The 25,210-nt window shown below is 42.9% G+C and overlaps 1 protein-coding gene across 1 annotated transcript in view; it reads left to right on the top strand.

The window, feature by feature from the left end:
- The window catches only part of LOC111959135 (sodium/hydrogen exchanger 1), a 46,442-nt gene extending 26,941 nt beyond the window's left edge, over positions 1–19,501 (top strand). Inside the window, exons 4-12 of the mRNA XM_023980594.3 lie at positions 3,986–4,203; positions 4,936–5,138; positions 7,399–7,488; positions 9,347–9,417; positions 10,285–10,461; positions 10,661–10,784; positions 11,345–11,446; positions 12,534–12,615; positions 13,810–19,501. Of these exons, the coding sequence (XP_023836362.1) occupies positions 3,986–4,203; positions 4,936–5,138; positions 7,399–7,488; positions 9,347–9,417; positions 10,285–10,461; positions 10,661–10,784; positions 11,345–11,446; positions 12,534–12,615; positions 13,810–14,123 (1,381 nt within the window). The 3' untranslated portion in view covers positions 14,124–19,501. The remainder of the gene's footprint in view (positions 1–3,985; positions 4,204–4,935; positions 5,139–7,398; positions 7,489–9,346; positions 9,418–10,284; positions 10,462–10,660; positions 10,785–11,344; positions 11,447–12,533; positions 12,616–13,809) is intronic.
- The last annotated feature ends 5,709 nt before the right edge of the window (positions 19,502–25,210 follow it).

The raw sequence follows: 25,210 nt of genomic DNA on the forward strand, positions 1-25,210 counted from the left end.
TGTGCCGGGTGGAGATTATAACAGAACATGGGCAAAATGTTCAAATGTTCATAAATGACCAGCATGGTCAAATAATAATAATCACAGTAGTTGTCGAGGGTGCAGCAAGTCAGCACCTCAGGAGTAAATGTCAGTTGGCTTTTCATAGCCGATCATTAAGAGTATCTCTACCGCTCCTGCTGTCTCTAGAGAGTTGAAAACAGCAGGTCTGGACAGGTAGCACGTCCAGTGAACAGGTCAGGTTCCATAACCGCAGGCAGAACAGTTGAAACTGGAGCAGCAGCACGGCTAGGTGGATGGGGACAGCAAGGAGTCATCATGCCAGGTAGTCCTGAGGCATGTCCTAGGGCTCAGGTCCTCCGAGAGAGAGAAAGAAAGAGAGAATTAGGAAGAGCATACTTAAATTCACACAGGACACTGGATAAGACAGGAGAAGTACTCCAGATATAACAAACTGACCCTAGCCCACCGACACAAACTACTGCAGCATAAATACTGGAGGCTGAGACAGGAGGGTCAGGAGACACTGTGGCCCCATCCGATGATACCCCCGGACAGGGCCAAACAGGAAGGATATAACCCCACCCACTTTGCCAAAGACAGCCCCCACACCACTAGAGGGAAAACTTCAATCACCAACTTACCATCCTGAGACAAGGCCGAGTATAGCCCACAAAGATCTCCGCCACGGCACAACCCAAGGGAGGGGCCAACCCAGACAGGAAGATCACGTCATGACTCAACCCACTCAAGTGACCCACCCCTCCTAGGACGGCATGAAAGAGCACCAGTAAGCCAGTGACTCAGCCCCTGTAATAGGGTTAAAGGCAGAGAATCCCAGTGGAGAGAGGGAACCGGCCAGGCAGAGACAGCAAGGGCGGTTCGTTGCTCCAGAGCCTTTCCGTTCACCTTCACACTCCTGGGCCAGACTACACTCAATCATATGACCCACTGAAGAGATGAGTCTTCAGTAAAGACTTAAAAAGTTGAGACCGAGTCTCACATGGTAGGCAGACCATTCCATAAAAATGGAGCTGTATAGGAGAAAGCCCTGTCTCCAGCTGTTTGCTTAGAAATTCTAGGGACAATTAGGAGGCCTGCATCTTGTGACCGTAGCGTACGTGTAGGTATGTACGGCAGGACCAAATCGGAAAGATAGGTAGGAGCAAGCCCATGTAAAGCTTTGTAGGTTAGCAGTAAAACCTTGAAATCAGCCCTTGCCTTAACAGGAAGCCAGTGTAGGGTGATCAAATTTGTTGGTTCTAGTCAGTGCTAAATACGGCTGCTAGAATCCTAACTGAAGTTTTTTTTTGTGCTTTTAGTGCTTTTTTTCCGGGTAGCCGGAAAGTAGAGCATTGCAGTAGACTAACCTAGAAGTATCAAAAGCATGGATTAATTTTTCTGCATCATTTTTGGACAAAGTTTCTGATTTTTGCAATGTTACGTAGATGGAAAAAAGCTGGCCTTGAAACAGTCTTGATATGTTYGTCAAAAGAACGATCAGGGTCCAGAGTAWCGCCGAGGTCCTTCACAGTTTTTTATTTGAGATGACTTTACAACCATCAAGATTAATTGTCAGATTCAACAGAAGATCTCTTTGTTTCTTGGGACCTAGAACAAGCATCTCTGTTTTGTCCGAGTTTAAAAGTAGAAAGTTTGCAGCCATCCACTTCCTTATGTCTGAAACACAGGCTTCTAGCGAGGGCAATTTTGGGGCTTCACCATGTTTCATTGAAATGTACAGCTGTGTGTCATCCGCATAGCAGTGAAAGTTAATATTATGTTTTCGAATTACATCCCCAAGAGGTAAAATATATAGTGAAAACAGTAGTGGTCCTAAAATRGAACCTTGAGCAACACCGAAATGTACAGTTGATTTGTCAGAGGACAAACCATTCACAGAGACAAACTGATATCTTTCCCACAGATAAGATCTAAACCAGGCCAGAACTTGTCCGTGTAGACCAATTTGGGTTTCCATTCTCTGCAAAAGAATGTGGTGATCGATGATATCAAAGGCAGCAAAGGCAGCACTAAGGTCTACAAGTCGTCTTGTGCATAGAAGTATAGACTATAGCCTATAGCAAGCTACTTTTAAGTAGTTTGAAAGGACAATCAATCTTGCAGAATGCGTGGCCAGTGTTTGGCACTCGCTATAGGCAGCACTGCAAAAGATTCAAACATTCTGCCCACACCTCTACAGAAATGTGAACACATTTGCCATTGCGCTTCCTTTTAGAAACTATCATGGCCCAGTTCCAACATTTCCAAATCATACCGCAAATTAGGGTGTTTTTGTTACCATAAAAGGTGAATGGAGGGCGCTTTCCAGGTGGGGTTGTAGGGCTCATTCACGAGCGCTCTGATTTATCAATAATAACATGCTTATAAATGTTGTCCCTGGTATAGTTATGTTAAGTATTATGTTTACCAATAGATGGCAGGATTGTATTAGGGCTGGGAATTGCCAGGGACCTCACGATACAATATTATCACGATACTTAAGTGCCGATAAGATTTGTATTGCGATTCTCACGATTCTATATGTATTGCGTTTCGATACGGCAATTGGATGTTCCAAACATATTGCTCACTAAATGTCTGCTGCAGAGAGACAAGACTGGTCATCTCTGTATACCCGCCACAAGACCCACTGGTCGATGCTTATTTATAAAAACCCTCTTAGGCCTCACTCCCCCCCTATCTGAGATATCTACTGCAGCCCTCATCCTCCACATACAACACCCGTTCTGCCAGTCACATTCTGTTAAAGGTCCCCAAAGCACACACATCCCTGGGTCGCTCCTCTTTTCAGTTCGCTGCAGCTAGCGACTGGAACGAGCTGCATCAAACACTCAAACTGGACAGTTTTAGCTCAATCTCTTCCTTCAAAGACTCAATCATGGACACTCTTACTGACAGTTGTGGCTGCTTTGTGTGATGTATTGCTGTATCTACCTTCTTGCCCTTTGTGCTGTTGTCTGTGCCCAATAATGTTGGATGATTATAAATATAGGACATAAATATAGGACAAAACACATATCACAACAAGAGAGACAACACAACACTACATAAAGAGAGACCTAAGACAACATAGCAAGGCAGCAGATGACAACAGCATGGTAGCAATACAACATAACAGCAGCATGGTAGCAGCACAAAACATGGTACATGTCTTGCTAGGTTGTCTTGGGTCTCTCTTTATGTAGTGTTGTGTTGTCTCTCTTGTTGTGATATGTGTTTTGTCCTATATTTATTTTGTATAATTAAAAAGAAATCCCAGGCCCCTGTCCCCGTATGAGGCCTTTTGGTAGGCAGTCATTGTAAATAAGATTTTGTTCTTAACTGACTTGCCTAGTTAAATAAAACAATATAAATAAAAAGAGAGGGCATGAGAACTAGTTTTGAACAGTCAGGGAAATATAAGTTCTACAAACATGTTGGCACACCATTTGGTGCAAGTACAATTGACTAGCGCCATCTAATGCTACCTACAGTAACATAAATCGATACTTGGGAGTCAAATATCGATATAATATCGTCCAAAAATAATGTTGCGATGTGTAACTGTAACAACCCCCCCCCCCAATCACTATATTGCATCAATATCAAATCCAATCAAAATGTATTGGTCACGTACACACTTTAGCACGTCTTATAGCGAGCGGGTGTAGCAAAATGCTTGTGTTACAATATAGTTTGCTTCGTTATATCCGTATCCCTTTAAATGTCTGCCATATTTCCTTGCTCAGGGAACCTCTGGTAGCTTACGGCAGGTGCAGCCAGGAAATGAATCATTAAGTTCCAATTAAATACTAAAACGTACTTCTGTGTCCGGAGTTTTCGTTCTAAGATGCTACAATTCAGAATAGACATTAAATGATGGGACGTTGTCAGACAAGAATAGGTTTCTTTCTTCGAGAACTCCATTTATAATCATCCCATGTATCTGTCTCACTCTCACTCACTCACTCTCTCTCACCAGGCTGATTGCGTGTGGCGCGGTGATGCGTCCCTACGTGGAGGCCAACATATCCCACAAGTCCCACACCACCGTCAAGTACTTCCTGAAGATGTGGAGCAGCGTGAGCGAGACCCTCATCTTCATCTTCCTGGGCGTGGCCACGGTGGCCGGGCCGCACGCCTGGAACTGGACCTTTGTCTCTGTCACCGTCATCCTCTGTCTGGTGTCACGTGTCATTGGTGAGTCGGACACGGATACCTTCTCCACGGTACTGCACCAGTCTCTACATTAGATTCCGAAAGATAGTGAGAGAAATGACGTGACATTGCCTACCTTTCTCATAGTTTGTCATAATTTGATCAAGTTGTTTCAGTAGATGATGCGATACAGATTTTTTTACATTCTCAAGTTGACAAGGGAGCCAGACTGGAATACCAGTCACTATATTTCAGTTAGGTCATGAGGCAACTATTAGAGGAAGTGCCCCTTGTGACTTCCACTTGGTCCTCACATCGAGGAAGCCCAGATGTCAACAGACTCGTCAGATACACGTCCCTATAAAAGGAAGCATTAATATTTCTTCCAAGTATTATGTCATTTCTGCAGTTCTAGATAGATTCAAAGCAGACCTCCATCTGACTTGACTTGCTAGTTTGAAACCTAGTGACTTGACATTGCACTTTATCCCCATTGACCATTCTCTATTCTCACCAAACATCCTATAGTTTCTAGTTCTTATAATCTGCTAGTTTCACAATGTGTGTTCCAATGTCTCCAATGTAGTGTGTGGCCTCTACTCCTCTTTCTCAGAAGCTTTTGATCAATTTGGAAAGTGGATCCTTAACCTTTTCTTAGGTTCTAATGAGGCTGGTATTGGCTGTGTGTAAGGAGGGAGCAAACATGGAGTCAATCAGATAAAAGGCCTTGAAGGTTGACTCACTTCTGTGCGCTCTTTCTCTCCCTTCCCCCAGGCGTGGTGGGCCTTACCTTTATCATCAACAAGTTCCGCATCGTCAAGCTGACCACCAAGGACCAGTTCATTGTGGCCTACGGTGGCCTGCGAGGGGCCATCGCCTTCTCCCTGGGCTACCTGCTAGACAAGGACCTCTTCCCCATGAGGACCATGTTCCTCACCGCCATCATCACCGAAATCTTCTTCACCGTGTTTGTACAGGTGGGTACTGGGCCAGTCCATTAGCCTGGTCCCAGATCTGATTCGTGCTATCTAGGCACCTTGTCACGCCAGTCACCACAGTTGTCACGCCAGTCACCACAGTTGTCACGCCAGTCACCATAGGAGTTGGCAAGATGGCACAAAAAGAGCTGGTACCTGGCTAGCAATCCTCTAATTCTGCTTATGTCTTCAGATTGAAATGATGGAAAGTTAAAAAGACTATCAAATCGAATGTGTCACTGAGTGAACACTAAATATAGGAAGTTGACTATATTACAGAGTGCTTTTGGGTCAAAATAGGTTGCTTTGCTACTAAAGTGTGCTGTTGCTCTCTTGTCCCTAGTATATTTTAAGGCCTAAAGTGTTCCAATGGTTTTTATGGTTTGTTTGAACCCATTGCTATGCTGGTGTGACAAAATGTCACTGCAGCTCGCGTGCACACACACACACACACGCGCACGGTCCGTTTGAAGCTCCATGTGTCAGATATTCCCCAGTCCTGCTGAGAAAACTCATCTTACAGTGAAGCTGTTGATGCATGCTGAAGTTCTAGGATGCTTGTCATCTGGCAGAGTATCCCCAAAATGGCAGCTACTAAAATAAAGCCTTCTATAAGCCTTTTATGAAGTAAATGACTTATTCATTTTTTTTACTCAGTGCTGGCAATCTGGGATGTTCTTAGCTGTAGACTAGGTGGGGGTTTCACCTGCAGTGGTGCGATTGCTGCAGTAGGAAGGTGTGTGTGAGTGATGTTAGACTGTGTAAGTGCATGCATGTGTGTGTGTGCGTGCTAGCTAGCGTCCATAAGTTTTTCTATGCATGTGTTTGGATTGGGTGTGTGCGTGCATGGTGCTGGCAGGGGTGTTATTTAAGGGCCAGGATCTGTTGTCATCCACTCAGGGTCTAATAGTTAACCAGATAACGTATCGTTCTCTCTCATAAGGAGATTAAGTCTAAAGCCTACACACACACACACACACACACACACACACACACACACACACACACACACACACACACACACACACGGACAGACACACGATCCACAACAGAATACACGACGGAAGACAAAACACACAATATCCCACACAAGCGACGGGTGGAACAGAAAGACACATACAACACAACACACAACACAAACCGGACAGACACAAACAACACAACACACACAAAAACACACACACAATACACGGACAGAACAACACACAACAACACACGAAACAAAACCACGGACAGACAAACACAACAACACACAGACGACAGACACAAACACACACACACACAGACGGACAAGACACAAACAACACACACCACCGGACAGAACACAACACACAGACACAACAGGACAGACACAACACAACACAGACACACACACGACAGACACACACAAACACACACACACCGGACAAGACACGGACACACCAAACACACACGAGACACAAACACACACACACACACGGACAGACACAAACACAGACAAAACACACAAACACGGACAGACACACACACACACAAACGGACAGACCACATACACGGACCCAGAACACACAACACACACGGAGAGACACAAACACAGACACACACGGACAGACAGACACACAACAGCACACACACGGACAGGACAGACACACACACACTGGGAGGACAGACAACACACACACATGGGACGGACAGACCACCACACACTGGGACGGACAGAACACACACACACACACACACACACTGGAACGGGATACAAGAGATTGCTTGAACCAGTATGCCAAATGGTATATTAACCGGCACTGATAATACCGTTTCCCAGCACATCTCATTTAAATGCAAATGTCGCTTGACTGCTAAATTGTTTGAGAGGTCATTGGATGCATTTTAGCATTTTATTTCCACCTGAGCTGCTGCTTCGAGTCAAGAGGAAAGGTTTTTAGCAACTCCTGACACATTATAAGAGAAAAAAGGCTCGGTGCGACCCTGACGTGTGTGTGTGTGTGTGTGCGGCATGTTTTAGTTTTTTGGTACGGCCTAATCAATATGCGTTAGATCGCAATCGCCTCATAGTGTGAATGTGTGCATCTGCCCATAGCCAGTGCTTCTCTGTGCAGTGACTGAGGATACGAACATGCACAGGAATTGAAATGGACATTTACAGGCTTCTCTCGGGTCGCTGGTGTCACGTAGTATTTAAAGATGGACATTTATCACTTGTTCTGTAGGATCTCAAATTGTACCTTTTTCTTCTCTTTTGCTCTTCTCCTCCCCCTCTCAGGGCATGACTATCAAACCCCTGGTGGACCTGTTGGCCGTGAAGAAGAAGCAGGAGGCCAAACGCTCCATCAATGAGGAGATCCACACCCAGGTGACCTTTAACCCCCGTCAACCCCCTCACATCCTGGCCTCTCCTTCTCTAACCCCTCCTCTGTAGCCGGACCACCCATCAGACAAGTTCATTTCCTCCTGGGGAAATACGAGCTCTGGGCCCGTATTCATAAAGTGTCTCATGGTAAGAGTGCTGATATTTTAGGATTTAAATGGCAAAACTGATCCTAGATCGTTTTTAAAACGGGCTGTTGCATTAATGGCTGTGGTTAAATGAACGATTTGGTTATTTCAATCTGAGGGATGTCCATTTTGACTTTCAAATGCAGTATCTGTCCAGACTACAGTACTGTCATTACATGTTGAGTGCCAAATATTGCTCTGCGCTTCCCCCGTACTGGCCATTTAATGGAATTATCTTCTGCTAATGTATTTTGTCTTGCTGACATTGCCTTGCTGGGGTTTTAATAATGGAAAGCAGCATTCCCCTGCTTCCTCTTAACTCGGACTAATTAAACTTCCTGCATTGTTCCATGGCTCCCAATGGACCATCCTCTCATTCTCCACTGTCTCCACCGACTCATCCACCCTGGTTGTCAGATTGGCAAGTAAAATCCCCTGCTTAGGCCTGGCTTCCTCTGCTACTGGTCATTCTCTCTCTGCCCTCGAGTGACCACTGAGCAGCACGGCACACCGTCTCTCGGTAGCTACTGTTGCTAATAATAGCCACAGAATAATGGCACGGCACGCACTGTACACGCACACAGTGTCTCTCTACGGGGTTCTGTTGGCTCTCTGGTGCACCGAGGAGCGATGAGTCACCGGCGCTCTAGGCTAGACGCCCCGGTTACCAGCTTATAGCTTCTTCCCCACTGTAAATGGCAGTGATGTAAAGTCAACCGAGCTGTTTTAGGACTCCTGGAGTGCACCGGGAGTGGATGAGGGCATCTTAGAGCCAGGAGGAGTCCCTCAGGGTTTTAGTGTCTGAACCATTAGGTTTGTGGTCTCACAAATTGGTCAGTAGGTTGTTTGTTGAATGGATATTTGTGATTGCAGTTGTTTTGCTCTAGAAAGTCTATCTCTTGCCTAGTTGGCACCTGGGGCTGACCCTGACGTACTGTGTGTCACCTCGCCTGAGGCTTTCATTCATCTATTGTGAGAAATTGTGAAGTTTTCTTCTACCAGAGGTAGAACTGATGCAGAAACGACTGTCGGGAAAGTCCCTTCGCTGCCCGAAAATATTGCTATGCATGTCGATTTCGATGCGAATTGAAGTAAATTCAGTGGCACGGCCAAACTGCGTGTTCCCATAGCAACTCTGCATGTCAAACTGTCCCTGTGCAGAACTATCACAGCAGTGGCCATAATCAAAATACAGGAACAAAACTGACCACCGACTGAACGTCAAACTGTCCCTGTGCAGAACTGTCACAGCAGTGGCCATAATCAAAATACAGGAACAAAACTGACCACCGACTGAATGTCAAACTGTCCCTGTGCAGAACTGTCACAGCAGTGGCCATAATCAAAATACAGGAACAAAACTGACCACCGACTGAACGTCTCTGCTTCAATCTGTGAGTGTGATGGACATCATCTAGGCCTAATGCGCTCTCTATTGCCTAGATTGTGGCTAATTCCTGTTGCAAGTGGGAGAATCTCCGTGGGGAAAAGGCTACTTAAGGGATAATCCAAAAATGACAAAATGTTGGCCTGTGTGATGTGGAAAATATACTTTTCTGGACTATTTACCTGTAATAGAAACACAAAAAGTAGTAACAGATTAGGCTTGGTTACACTTTTCACTTCCCATTTTCAAAGCTTTTCAACTATCTGTTACGCTTGTTGGTTAGCGTAGAAACAATATTTGGACGTAAACGTTGTTTTCTCCCCCCTAGTTCCTGGACCATCTGCTGACTGGCATTGAGGACATCTGTGGACACTACGGCCATCACCACTGGAAAGACAAGTACGTAGCAAAGGGTCACGGTGACAAGCGCTGTATATATTTTTTACCCTGTAATAAAAACATTTGATTACCTCTTATTCTTAGGTTGAAGATCCTTAACGTGACAACTTTCTATTACACAGTTCAGTCATCTCAGTTTGTAGTCTATTTCCCTTCTGTTAGCCTTGGGATCTTTGTTCAAGTCAATCTCCGTAACGTGGCGGTGAAGCTGCGATCCACCAGGCGTAGTAGCAGCTAGCACCTTAAGTGGATTATCTTCCAGAACAGATGGTTGTCCTTCAATGAAACCGTCCTGAACCCAATAATGTGATGGGGATCATAAAGCATCGCCATACCTAACCGAGTGAACCTCAGTCGTTTTGTGCGTTTTCCTTCCCTGTGCAGTATTTACCCACAACAGTATTACGTTTGAACAGCCTTGGGCGTTTTATGTGGCAGTTACTCTCTCAAGAGAACCACGTGTAAGATTTGTTCAGACATCTCTGTAAGACGATCACCCGACAGTTGTCATATTTCACCCTCAGATCCAGTTTCCAAACAGACTTTAGAGCTTTGAGATAACACAATGTCTAACTGGATCGATCTCTGGTGTAGAGTCCCTCCTTGGATTTAGAGCATTATGATGAAAACACTGGGCTCATCCTACAGCGCTCTGTTTTCACAGTGTGTGTTCCTGCCAGTGACAACACTGTCTCCAATGTTGTGTGTGTGTGTGCTCTACTCATGTTCAAGAGCTTTTCATCAATTCACCTTTGTAAGGTTTTAATGAGGCTGGTAATGGCTGTGTAATATGGAGGGAACAAGACATGGAGGCAATTGGATAAAAGAACTCGAAGGTTGACTTGTTTTCTCATCTCTCCCCTTCAGGCTAAACCGCTTCAACAAGAAGTACATAAAGAAGTGCCTGATAGCGGGCGAGCGCTACAAGGAGCCGCAGCTCATCGCCTTCTACCACAAGATGGAGTTCAAGCAGGCCATCGAGCTGGTGGAGAGCGGCGGGGGCGTCAAGCTGCCCTCTGCTGTGCCCTCGCAGGTCTCCATGCAGTGAGTGCTCCGCCCTCGTTCCTCCTCCAGCTCCTTTCAAGCTCACCAGCGCTACACTTAATAGCCATTTCCACATTGTCTGCGAGCGCCAGAGAGGTTTGAAAGTCAAGAGGCTGAACTATCAATTACTTCAGGAACCATGGTTATCCGTAGAGCCGCAGTCGAAGTGTCTCTTGTTTTTCTCCGTCCTCTTTCCCAGGAACATCCAGCCCAAGAAGCTGCCGCCTCCTGTAGCAGAGCGGGCCCTGCCTCAGTTCACCAAGGGCCGTGAGGAGGAGATCAGGAAGATCCTCAGGAGTAACCTGCAGAAGACCCGCCAGAGGGTGAGCGCTGATCCCGGATTAGATTTACCCTCTGCTAATCTGAGGGGTAACATTAGGAGGGCAACTGCAAAGCTGATCTCAGATCCATTTTTTGGGGGGGGGGGGTTTGCTCTCAGCTAGTAATATAGGAATTCAGATGCTCACTCTGTTAGTAAAGAGAAGACAATTTGACATGATATAATATATGCCATTTAGCAGAACCTTTTATCCATAGCGACTTAGTCATGCTTGCACACATTTTAAATACATTGCTTTGTTTGTCATGTCCTCATTAGTATTGTCAAACGTAAAATCTCTTGAGATTCTAGTACTGAAGTAGTCGTGAGCCTGTATCGTTATGAACACAAGTGTGCATTGTTGCTGTGTGGTCCTAGACTAGACCTCCCTGTCCCGTGGTGGGAGTTGAATGAATGCGTTTTGTCTCTCCTTCCTCCCAGCTGCGCTCCTACAACAGATCCACTCTGGTGCCTAAAAAGTATATTATTATTATTATGTTGTCCTGGCTCAATAGCTTTCCTGTCCCATAGTGTGAGTTGAGTGTGTGTTGTCTCCCCCTCCAGCTGCGCTCCTACAACAGACACACTCTGGTGGCCGATCCCTTCGAGGACGGATGGAACGACTTCGTCCTGAAGAAGCAGAGGTTGATCGAGCTAGAGAAGAAGGTAAGACCTGCAGACTCTCCTAGCCTGGTTAAACCAGATTGAACGCTGCGTACACCATTGTTGTGCTCACTTAGTCTGGAATTCTACTAATTCAATAGAACTATATTTATCCCCTCATGGGCAAACGATACATAAATAGACGGATACATGCAATCCTCCCAAAAGTAACCGGTCCAAACAGCCTGCTCTCTGAAAGAGGGTGGATTAAGGATGGAAGCCCACGTGGCCAAACGCTGCTCTTTCGATCTGGTCAAAACATCTGTTCTTCTGGGTGAAACGATGAAATGTAGCAAAATCAGTTTTGGAAGCCATGCTAAGACTCCCCCAGACAGAGAGAATTTCAACAGACAACCAGACACAAAGTTCTCTCACTACTCACAGTAGTAAACTTTCTTTAAAACAATCACATTCATTTAGCCTAACTATGATGGATTTAGTCAATGTCCCCTCCCCCCCTCCACTCAATTAATTTGCCTGACACAATCAGTTCCTGATTCATTTATGCAGCCTTGTTGCCCGACGGCCAACTTGCATTTAATCAGTCTCTAATTATGTAATGAAAATGGAAGTAACATCTTGATTAAATAGAACTGTTTGATTTTAAAAAGGACACGGTAGACTGAGGACTCTGCAGATCCTAGCAGAATTGTTTATTTTGGAAAGGAAGTAACATTTTGATTGAATATAACTTTTTAAAAGGGCACTGTAGAGTTGAGGAAAACGCTGATCGCGACAGACCGGTAAACACAATTTACTGACCTGTCAAACTTTAATGGCACTTTTGTCCTCAAGATGTGTCTTGGTTGGGCTTTATGATATTGGCAGTCATATTGTGTTGTATTGATTTGGTGTAGGCCTATCTAGTGTTTGGATGTAATGCATTTCTTTCTGTATAGAAACTCACTAAAATAATTTCCATTAAAATGGACAAAGTATCCTATTGTACCGTAAGTAATATGGCACTATGCTTTAATCTAAAGTGACTTGCAGTCGCCAACATACAGTATTCACTACGTGTGTCTGATGCGGGAATCGAACCCACAACCCTTGTATATTGAAAGGGTTGCTTGTGTGTGCCTGTGAACAGATGACAGAGATGAGTAACTACCTCACAGTCCCTGGCGCAATTCCTGACTCCCCCACCATGTGCAGAGCCAGACTGGCCTCAGGTGAGTCCATCCTACACCCACATCGCACTCTGACGCTCCCCTCTTACACTATCGTGCCAACCTCTACCGTTCCTGGCCTGGCGCTGATATTTCTTTTCAAATGGTCCTTTCCAGCATGGTTCCAGCAACTATGGTGGATGTGTAACCAGGCTAGCTTGGCTTGGCTTAGTAGTGTGAATCAACAGTTGTTGTAAGGTTCCTTTTGAAGCAACAGGAAAGATGATGGAAGCAAACTTGTTCCGTCGCAGACCTTTTGGGCACCTTTGCACTTTATCACTTGAAAAATACATTTGGATGTAGTTTTGAGTCGAAAGGAACCCGTTTACTTCACACGCAGTATACTTAGTTTGGCAAGATTGTACGGTTTCTACTGTTTTAAGGGCTGTCAATGACGCTATCTGCAGAATGCACTATTATATTACGCTGTTATACAGTAGGCTACTCCACCTTATTGTATTTCGACTGGAAATATGTTTGCATGTGTAAGTTGGCATGTAAAGCAGCATTGCGCTTGGTTTCATTGTAGGCAGTGGTTTCAAAGCTGAGAAGGGAGGGGCCAAAGTAATTCCAGGTATGTAGTACAGTTCTAGTGAGTGTAGAAGGCGATGGGCTGTGGCGACCAATGGCCTCGGCTACAACCTTACTGTATATGCATGTAAACGTTGCTCGCTTCCATTTGTCAATGCAATACGCATGATTCTAGCGTACATTTTTTTCTTCATGTGATTGACATGATCAGGTTACGGCATGATGCAGCGCCACAGTTGTGGTGTAATTGTCTGTTCATGATTGTACATTTAAAAAAAAATCATAATTGTAATGTGATTCTCTTTTTGTGAATGTGTATTGTATGTCTATTTTTGTTCGGGGAACAGTTTAAGTATTTGTTCTGGTCGGGGTTGGCCAACCCTAGTCGTAGAGAGGCACAGTGTGTGAGCTGCTGTTCTTTGCCAGCTCAGCACTAGCACACCTGCTTCTACTAAACAAGCCATGCCATGAACGTTCAGAAATAAAGATATTATATGGAACAAACACACACTTAACGTGTAGAATAGGAATCAAGTAAGCTCTATTCATGACATTTCTATCTGCGACATTACACAACGTTTGCCTACTCAACGTGCCCTCGGGTTGGCCTCCCCTGTTTGGAGTAATGTACCGTGCGCTAACCCTTTCCTTGCCTGCCCCACGCAGACCCCAACGCCTTCTACAACATCAAGGCGTCTTCATACGGCGTCCCCACCATCCAGGTGGACCTAGCCTCCCCCCAGTCCCCGGACTCTGTCAACATGCTGAACGAGTTCTCTAAGGAGGGTGCCACAGGCCAGGGTCTGGGTCAGAGGGAGGGGGCCGACCGGGATGAGGACCAAGGCCTGATGATGAAGCTGGCCGGGAAAGGGGAGAAGGGAGAGGAAGAGGGGGGGAACAAGAACCCAGGGCTGATGAGGTGTCTGAGTGACCCGGGCCCTAGTAATGAGGACGAGGAGGATGAACCATTCCTTCCCTAAAAAAACAACTAGCTCCTCCCATTGTGAGGAATAGGGAGGGGCCTGGTTGCAGCAGCTCCTCCCCCTGAGCGGGGGAAAGGTCCACCTCCTCTCACTCCACCACCACCTCATTTGAGTTTGCTATCCCATTGGTTGAGGAACCAATAAAGCCAAAACTGTTAAGAAAGGACTTAGGACATAACTTGATTTATGAACCAAAATAGAAAAGGAGACTAAATAGCCATCTTTTTTCAATAGTTGTCATTGCTCTTTTTTCATTTTTTAAGTGATAGGAAGACAGTCGCCACCTTGGGTGATCTTGGGCTTGGTGGGAATTAGCCCGAGAGACGGGGGAACATAATTATGCGTTACCAAAGGTTTGGACTAGTTTAGTCACAGACAATGTTCCACATTTTGTTTTCATAACGTTTACGATCATTCTTCTACTTTCAAGAAAAGTTAGCCTCGTTTTTTTTGTCAGACACTTCGAGTAAACCCCTTTTCACTAGGTGCATTGTATCACACAATTAACCTCTTAACTGCATGTTTTTAATTTCAGGGTTGATATGAGGCTGTTTATGTGGTTGTCTTTTGTCATCGTTTGTCATTCAGTTGGTCAGGGTTCTACTCGGTGCTGTACACTGGATGTACTTCACGCTGAATGTAATGTTTTCACTGTGCTAAACTCGATGGACCTCTTTCTTCACCACCTCGCCTATGGATACCCTAAGGCTAAGGAATGTGTCAAGCGCAGACTTGGAAATGTTGAGATGCAAACCCGGCGTCGCCGTTTCAAGCGTCGCCTCTCTATTTGAATCGAACATACAACATCGGCAGCGTCGCTGAGACGTGTATGCTGCGCAGTATAAGATAATTGACGTAAAAGAAGGATTGTGATGCAGCACCAAGAGATTTGTTGATCTTGAATGGACTTAACTCCCCTATATAAGCCGATCCCTAAAATCACACCAAATACTGTTATCCTCCTGACACACCCAGCCAAAAAAACTATTGAGTTAAAATAATTTACAAAGACACATTTGTATGTGCACTGTAGTGGACCTAAAGAAACAGTTGATAGTAAATATGAAACATGTATATTACATTAAATGGGTACAGTAGGTAAACATAGTTGTCACATCCTGATGTCTACTACAGAGGGCATTTATAAACAAGCTCTTATTTAATGTGAAAAAATGATTACACTGCTCTGAAAACCCTCCACATTATTTCTAAGATATTTACTAGAAGGAATTTGAATATCAAACTCACAAAAATTATAATTACACAAATACACACACTTACCTTCTTACCACAACATATGCTAATTGTGTTGGCAGCCATTTTGAAATCCATAAAGAGAAAGTTATCCAGGTCACACCCCCACTCATGATATCATTGAAAAAGCCAGAATGTTCTACAACGGGACTTAACACAGTGGCATGTCAAAGAGAGTGGACAAAAATGAATTGTTGGGTCTCAGGAGGATATGTTACAAGTTCCCTTTAAGAAAATGCTCTAGTATGGGCCATTTCAGAACCATTTTGTGATGTTTTCTCCATATTCTCTTGTCGGAAGTCGCATCTTACAATTCATCTTACGGGTCTGATCTATTGTTCTTTTCTCTCTTGCACCTTATTCACATCAAGAATTTTGACATTTTTAAAAGACTTTGTTGCCAGTTTTTAACGTTCCCCATTAGTTTTTTAGCACTCCCCTTTTGAAAATCTAGTGTTCCATAGGCATTTGGAGTTTTAGGCATCACTGTAAAGGATATGAGGTGTGGGTGGACTGAACGGATCTTTATCGTCTAACCACCTCAATGGCCCAGAATATATATTTACGCGTCCACCGTCACATGTATGTTGATTTTGTCAATCCACAACAGACACAATCATGACACGCAGGTTAAAATATCAAAACCAACTATGTTAATTTGGGACAGGTCGAAACATTCATAGACATTTAGCTGTTGCTAGCTAGTTTGTCCTAGGAGATGGACATTGGGTTGTTATTTTACCTGACATGCATACGGTCCTATTATTAGCTGGTTCTTTATAGAATTTTGACCTGGAGTCATACAAAATCGTGCTTCTCTACTCCGACGATTAATCCACAGGTAAAAAGAGAAACCTAGTTAGTTTTTAGTTCGTTAACTTTAGTTCATCTCTCCTCGTTTGTCTTTCTAGCTTTCGCGTGGGTTTGTATCTTCCTGATATCCAATGAGGGGGCTTGCAGTGCGACTAATGGAGCCAAGTTCTATTTTAGCGCTTGGCTACGCAGACGCTTGGTCACATGCGCGAGCACCAAATTTCCGATGAGGTTTGCATGCTATTTATAATGCTGGCCTGGAGATACAGGCATGGGCAAAAATAGCAATTCAATGCAGTATATTGGTGTAAAATGTGTATAGCGATATATTGATTATAACCATTTCATTGAACGATGCCCTTTAAAGCAAATGCCATGATGTAATCTTGTCAATGCAAACGAAGAGGTCATCGCTCCTCTGCTAACACTGAGGTCTATAACCATCACGGACAGTGCGCTAACTAGTTGTAGGCAAATTCACATCCGAACGCAAGAGCCAACACCTATTCTGCTCGCACAACAGCGTAAGGCTAATCTAGGGTTTGTATAAAACTATGAAAACCTTGTCAGGTACAATATATGGTTGTATTATGTATACAGTACATTGCTTCTCTTTTCTACACAAAGCCTTAGGATCAATAGGAACAATTGAATCATTAATTTGATTTTGATTTGAAAAGGCTGTTAGCTATATTGTCAATGTGATTACTGTTGTTCATCGATCTGAACATCTCAACGGGACATTCAACCACTTTTAGGTGCATTGATTCAATAGCGTAGCAACCCCTCATCCCACCTACTGTATAACCATCTTAGATTTGTAACATGAGTGACAACTTTAGCTGGAGTCTGTAACTGTCTCAACTAGAGAAGCCTAAGATGTCCAAGACCGTGGCCTAGTTTGCTGGCTGTCACCTTGGTGTTAGAATGACCCATGTCCCTCTCTGACCTCTGTGTGCTATCACTTTACGCCCAGAGAGCGAGAGAGAGGTCTCGTTACAGCTTAGGGGAGGAGGGAGGAGAGAGCGAGGTCTCCTTACAGCTTAGGGGAGGAGGGAGGAGAGAGCGAGGTCTCCTTACAGCTTAGGGGAGGAGGGAGGAGAGAGCGAGGTCTCGTTACAGCTTAGGGGAGGAGGGAGGAGAGAGCGGGGTCTCCTTACAGCTTAGGGGAGGAGAGAGCGGGAGGTGAGGAAGAGGTGCTTAGTGTATTTGTTTTCTCTCATCTCCTGTTTTCTTAGCACCTATTACTGTCAGCACGGTGGTTACTGAGGTTACAGTAGAGAGGGAAACATGAGGACCGGGTGACGATGTAATGGCGTGCTACTAATAAACCGTCGACCACGCGCACACACAGTACTACACCGGGCGCGTGTGTGTGCGTTGTTCTCCTTTCCAGCAGGTCACCCCTGTCATGTCCCCATTCTCCCACATGGGCATTGCAGTTGAGGGTAGTTGTAGGTTGAGTCCAGGAAGGTGAAATAGATTAAAGCACCTCAGCTCCTCACTAAAACAAATTGAATTAGGTGTTGAAATGTCAGAGCTTGTTGTGAAGGACAGGCTGCTTCAGCTGTGAGAGTTAGACGAGGACAAGGTCTTATTGATGAGATAGGGGTTTAAAATTTAAGCTTTACGGAATGATTGACATTTGATACTTCCCTGGCTGATTTTTCTCCATTGTATTGTTATTTAAACGACACAGAAATGTAGTATAGTTTAAACATGACATTTACAAGGTTTCCGAAACAGGTTATATAAGGGAAACCAGAGAAAGTCAACTTTGGCTCGGAAACGAGCCCTGGAAACTGTTTCTGAGCCCCATTTTTTTATGAGCCTTGTACTGTAGTGCTAGCGGAAGAGCAGTTGACTTCGAAGCTTCCCCATCGCTCTTTTATTTGGCCACCACTTAAAGACCATCAATGGTTTCCTGCTGGAAAGGAGGACCTACTGTTATCATTAGTGTTTAGAAGACAAATCTTTAAATCTTTTCTACTGGACAAAAATATAAATGCAACATTTTCAAAGATTTTTCTGAATTGCAGTTCATGAGGAAATCAGTTAATTGAAATCAATTCATCAGGCCGTTTTATCTATGGATTTCATGACTGGGAATACTGATATGCATCTGTTGGTCACAGATACCTTTAAAAAAAAAAATGGGCCTCACAATGTGCCTCAGGAATTTGTCACGGTATTTTTGAACATTCAAATTGCCATTGATAAAAAGCAATTGTGTTCGTTGTCTGTAGCTTATGCCTGCCTATATCATAACCCCACCAAAACCATGGGGCACTCTGTTCACAACGTTGACATCAGCAAACCACTCGCCCACACAACGCCATACACATGGGTTGTGAGGCTGGTTGTACGTACTGACAACAAATTCTCCAAAACGACATTGGAGGTGTGTTATTGTAGAGAAATTAACATTCAATTCTCTGGCAATAGCTCTGGTGGACATTCCTGCAGTCAGCATGACAATTGCACACTCCCTCAACTCGAGACATCTGTGGCATTGTGTTCTGCACATTTTAGTGGCCTTTTATTGTCCCCAGCACAAGGTGCACCTGATCATGCTGTTTAATCACCTTCTTGATATGCCACACCTGTTAGGTGGATGGATGATCTTGGCAAAGGAGAAATGCTCACTAACAGGGATGTAAACAAATTTGTGCACAAAATATGAGGCGAAATAACCTTTTTGTGCGTATATAACATTTCTGGGATCTTTTATTTCAGCTCATAAGACAGTGGACCAACACTTTACATGTTGCGTATATATTTTTGTTCAGTGTAGTTGCCCAGTACATGTATGCCCAGTAAATGTAGGCTATCTTATAATCAAAGTCAGGGTGTTTCTCACCAACCATACTGTGCACCAATAGTTTAAACACAGATTTATCCATCCAAACAGATGTTTTCGTATCGAAACAACCCCTGGTTGATGTGTCTGAAAATCATGCAGTGTGTTTTGTAACTCTCGGCATCGTTGTGTTATCGTTCCTTGCAGACAACTACATCTCAAGCCATATAATCTGTGTAGGGACTTTAATATTAATTGGTGTATGACAATGCTATGTCTGTCACGTTGCAGCAGCCCTTGTTCAATATTTCCTGTAGGGAAGGAAATGTCCTGCTCAAAGCAGGGAAAGGTGAACATTTATAAGTGGCTTCAATGTCTTGCTTCACTAATTTTCTTAATTGTTCAAATGCAAATGAATGTTTGTTTCTTTTCTCGGCTCCATGCTGAATTATTTTTCACATTTAATGGATTGTTGAAGCTATGTCTGTATAAATTATCTTGCCTCGTTTTGAAGTGTGCTTATGGAATCCTAACGAACAGGGGTATTTTGTTATACAGGACTAAGTTTGGCCACGCTTGTGGTTTCTGTCTGCGTTATGCGTGCTTTACATTGGTTCGTGTGTTTATTTGCGTTTGTATAATTGTTGCTACATGTGATTTTACCATTCGGTTCACATGCTTTATTTGGGTTCATTTGCTTTATATTTCTTCATTTACTTTATATTCGGTTCACATGCTTTAATTGGGTTCATACACTTTACATTGGGTCCATGTGCTTTATTTATGTTCATTTTGCTTTATATTGCTTCATGTGCTTTACATGGGTCTATATGCTTTTTAAAGTGGTTGGTTACCTTACTGGAACCGAACTAGACAGACATTCGAGACCAAATGCTTCTTTCATCCAAACTAGTGTCATTAAAAAAAGATTGTTCTCCTTACATGGGTAGGATGGAGCAGTAGATCATGGGTATAAAAACAACCTTGGTAGGACTATGATGGTTGACAATCTGTCAGAGGGTCATGTTTATTATGGCCTGACCCGTTACTGGCCGTAGTGTAAAAGAGCTTAGTTTTCTTTTCTCCTGCTGAGACTCGACAGGTGGTTGGACTTGAGTAATTATCCCACAGTCATCATTTTGTGTATGTCCAAAGGGATTTGCTTGTCTGAAAAAACTACTTCTGAGTTATCTCACTCCTGAAGTGCACATGTGGATATAACTTCTTACTCAAACATACTGCAGCCTGGTACATAAGTGATAAACAAAGCAGAACAATATATGTGGACTTCCTTTCCCTACCTCTGAGACTGTAACAATTTGCCACACCATATTGATAAAAGCACTTTAAGCGATACCTTTAAGCGATACCTTTAACTCAAAACTCCCGTTAAAGCAAGAGCAATAAGTACGTGTATTTTGGTCACACAGGCTTTGCATGGCTAGTGTAACGGGATGTATGTGTGGCATAATAGTTTTACGGTAAGGTCAGGTGCGAATTTGGATCTGTCTATGCCACATGCAAGACCGAGAAGCAGGGATGCAGTCTAACTTTGACTTCAAATCAGACTAGGATGAATGCTGTTCTTCATGAATTCCCTTTGCTCTTATTCAGATGCGTCCACAGCATGGTGATTGTATCGCCCACCAGCCACTCATTTGTTTTGTTTTTTAGGGATATCTTTTTTTCTGTTTTAATGTCAGCTAATTGATCTCCAGTGATTTGCGAATGTGTACTTTGCAATAATAAAAATATTTTATTTTCTATACAAGTGAATTCAAATATATAAGTTAATATGTTATATAAATATATAATGTTACTGTACAAACATCAAACTGTATGATAAATGACACTAGTGACAACTGCACTGTATTGTTCGTTAGCCTAGCTTAAGCATTCCATCCTTATATTACGAAAACAAACTAATGCAGTAATGTTGAAATGAAACGATATACCAAATTAAAGTTGTAATTTATTTTAAAAAAAAAAAAAAAATCTCTGTTACAATGTTTCTTTCTGCAATACAATTACTATTGATTCTCCAGTAAAAGTAGACATAATTTGCTTCAAAGGTCAGCTATAAAGAAAAGGGCTGGGATTCAATGCAAGAGGTGTTATAGCGTGTAGCACTATACAGCCAACAATGTCCTTTTCAAGTCATTTCCATAACATTTGCGGAGATCACATTTAGGGTAAACGCTGCTCATGTTCTCTCAAGCGTAAATTGCGGACTAAAGTCGTTGTAGTGTGCAGCGCCTTGCATTGAATCCCGGCCAAAGTATGCTACAACTATAGTACCAGGCAAAAGTTTGGGATACACCTACTCATTCAAGGGTTTTTCTTTATTTTTACTATTTTCTACATTGTAGAATAATAGTGAAGACATCAACACTATAAAACACATGGAATCATGTAGTAACCCAAAAAGTGTTAAACAAATCAACATCTATTTGAGGTTGTTCAAAGTAGCCACCATTTGCCTTGATGACAGCTTTGCACACTCTTGGCATTCTCAAATATAAAATATATTTTGCTTTGTTTAACACTTTTTTGGTTACTACATGATTCCATGTGTGTTATTTCATAGTTTTGATCTCTTCACTATTATTCTACAAAGTAAAAAATAGTAAAAAATAAAGGAAAAATCCTTGAATGAGTAGATGTGTCCAAACTTTTGCCTGGTACTGTATATACTTCTGTATACTTTCCCAGTACATTATTAACATGTCATTCTTAATCTTTGCAGAAGGGGGAGTGATGTACCATCATATTACAGCAAACCTGTACAATAACTAGACAAAGTAAACACAGCACTTTGAAGCATTTTCTCTCTAGGGTGTTGACGATTTTGTGAATCATTTCTTACTTTTGGAACACAATACAGCACTGTGGATGCTTGGCCTACTCTAATTGGATGAGCTCCATTTGTTTTTGACCCTCCTAGAATGAATTGGCTGCCCTGACAAGATTTTCATTCGCCATGGCTGTTCGTGGGGACTGCTAAATATGCGAGACTAGCAAAACATTTTCACTCTGTCGATTTATCCTGTCTATTTGGTCCTATTTTCTGCTTGCCAAACGGCTTGCGTGAGGACCCACAATACTGTCCCAAAATATGGTGGGACAAGATAAATGTGCTCTTACCGTGAATACACCCTGTTTATTTTCCCCTTGATCACCTTTTAATGTTGGAGTAGGTGGAATAATACATTTGACTGTTTGTCATATATTTGATTATTTTTACATTCAGCAGAAGATAGTTTTAAGGACAGGGTTTATCTGTCCTTCCTGAGAGACATAGGCAGGAACAGCCAGAAGATGGTGCTGTGCAACCAAAAAGGGACTTGTGTTTTGCTGATGGGTGAGCCCTCTAGTATCACAGAGCAGGCTTTACCATTTTAGATTGTGTCCCATTGATAGTTATTTTTATTTTTATAACTTCCTAGGAAACATGGACATTTAATCACTGCAGTTGATAGGGAATACGGTTTAGTGTTCAAATTCCATCGGCTAAATGGTTTATTGCATTCTATTTTAATTTCCATAGTTCATATACCCACTGTAAAGCTGTTTTAGCCATTAAAAAGCCATTGCTTTAATGTTCCTATCAAGAGAGTGTTTTGAAATTGAATCTAGTGAACCAAACAGGCTCTAGAGGTCCACAATGAGAGGATTATTTCCTCAGTTATCTTATTCCAACGCACGAGGACTTCACATTCGAGAAGGCTGAGAGAAACCTGTGGGGGACTGTTTGCCCATGGTCAATAACCATCCCTCTGCCAAAATACTTTCCTTGCGTCTGTCCTTGGTCGGTTGTGTATCCGAAATGAAGAAAGAAATGGACGCCCTACAACAAAGCAGCATCATGGAGTTAGCCAGCTAATTTACCTGAATATTCTGAAATAGCTTTTTAGTTTTCAGAACCATAAGCTTGAAATTGATTAATCAACCAAAAACAAATACCTATGTTTAACTTTTTTAAATTAACCAGAAAATCAACTGATATTTCTGGTTGTTTTATCAAAGTTAGCTGACTAACTAATTGATCCTGCTTTATAGTATACCCCTCTGGTTCTAACAATGACCCTAATTAAATTGGACTGGGGTGCACACCAATGTCAATGATGGATTATTGATTTGCTGTGGATGACATTTACAAGCATGCAATTATCACACATAAGCCACACAGCTAAACAATGGGATTCAGAATCCCCCAACTGCCCCTGCTAAATAGATTTATTGCCAGAAGGTTCACCATCCCTTTCGAAAGCTCAACATTCTTAAATGAAATAGAAATGGATTCCATTGAAAAATAAGAGCTGGATAACCTGCTAATGGGAAAGTGGACTGAGACTCATGTCAGTCGGTCGTTGTTCTGAGGTAGTTTTTCATATCCGTCTCGAAGGACCATGACAAAGAGAAGGGGGCAACAGACACATGCTTTACCAGTTCTGGTACTTAAGAAGTTGGTGATGATTAACAGAAACCACGCGAGTCACAGCAGTAACACTCCTTCAATCATCACCAGCGCACAGAAGACTGACAGCACCAGTTGAGGGCAGCCCCAGCACCCCACCCCCAAGGCAACCTTTGGATGGAAATATATGGGGGGGGGGGGGGATTCTCACTGGGGTAAATAAGATCTAAATATACAGGCTCAGACCAGTGAGCCATTGGATGTTCTTTGTATCTAATTGGCTGTTTGTGATGAAAAAATGTGTCAATATCACAGTAATTACCCGTGGTTAAAACAAATCAGGGATCGATCATGATTCAATTCCATCCCCTGAAGTCAGAAGTCAAAGCTGCTGATCTGGCTCTCGAGGATCAAGGCACGAAAACTGCCAGGATGAAAAACAAACAATTGACAGTGAGCATTTTAGTGACTAGTTACAAGTTATAGCAACATAGGAGTCTATTGAAATCTCCAGGGAAAAATACAACACCATTCCTTTTGATCTTACCAAATACTACATGATGAGCAAAGAAAATCATTAGAGACATTATTTTGTTTTCCTTCCATTAATGAGTTCTCGAAGCCGTCGGATCTTCTGTTGAAAGACTCTGAGAGACATTAGCTACTCCACATCAAAATCGCTGAAGGTAACTCTTCCTGAAGCGTCAAATACAGAAATATAACATGGACACCGACCTCTGGGTCACAACTAGCCTCTCCTCTGTAAAGGGTTAAAAGAGCAGAATATTGACCAGCAGGAAATACAATGAGCCCCTAGTGTGTAAACCACTACCCCTGGAGCAGATGAAAATAAGGGGCAGCCATTAATAACTGTCTGGTCCTCTTCAGCCTATCAGCCAGACATGCCTGCCGCTACACAGCTCAGGACAGACGGCAGCACAACATGCTGGGAGGAACTATCTGGGGCTGATGGAGAACGTTCAACCCTATGGCGTTGCCTGCACTTGCTTCACAAATGAGGGACAATACATTTATAAAAGCATTGTGTTTCTGGGATGCTATGTCAAGGAGTGTATTTCTTACGGAATTACACAATAGAGTGTTTGGCTATAACCCTGCATTTTTTTTGAGTGAAGAGAGAGGGGTGAAATATGATGTGATAGCCCAGTCACTCATAGTTTTCTTTTTGAGTTTTGGAAACATTGGAAAAGTTCAATAAAGTTCCTATTTTTGGAACAAACTGTGGATGCTTGACTTTAATTTCATGTGCCCTATATTTGTTTTTGACACTCAGAATTAAACTCAGATTGAGGTGGCTGCCCTGCCAAAATTTTACTGGCAACCTGGCATAGCACAGCCAATTCACACCGGGAGTGTGAAATGGGTCATTCCACCAATTCTCTAACTTTTTGAGAAGTGTTAACTTGGTAAAAAAAAAAAGAATAATATTTCATTTCACATTTTAACATTCTGTGATAAAGAGCTCATGTTCAACTTCATAACAAAAATGTTTTCCCATCTCAAGAAGTTGAATAAAAAAGGACTATAGTAAGTGCCAAATAAAGTAACAGGGTTGACCATAACAGGGTTGACGATTTCATCTTAAATCAACCATAAATTCCCTTGTGACTGGAGCAATGGAAGCTTGTTGTGTGCAACAGCAACATTGAAGGTTTTAAATGACATCCACTGTGCTCTTGATAAGAAGTTACATTGTGTGTCTGTTTTTATTGATTTGTCGAAGGCTTTTGACAGCGTGGACCATGCTGTGTTAGTGCAAAGGTTCAAATGTTGTGGAAT

The sequence above is a fragment of the Salvelinus sp. IW2-2015 genome, linkage group LG35 (genome assembly GCF_002910315.2).
Source record: "Salvelinus sp. IW2-2015 linkage group LG35, ASM291031v2, whole genome shotgun sequence".
In the NCBI taxonomy this organism is placed as follows: Eukaryota; Metazoa; Chordata; class Actinopteri; order Salmoniformes; family Salmonidae; genus Salvelinus; species Salvelinus sp. IW2-2015.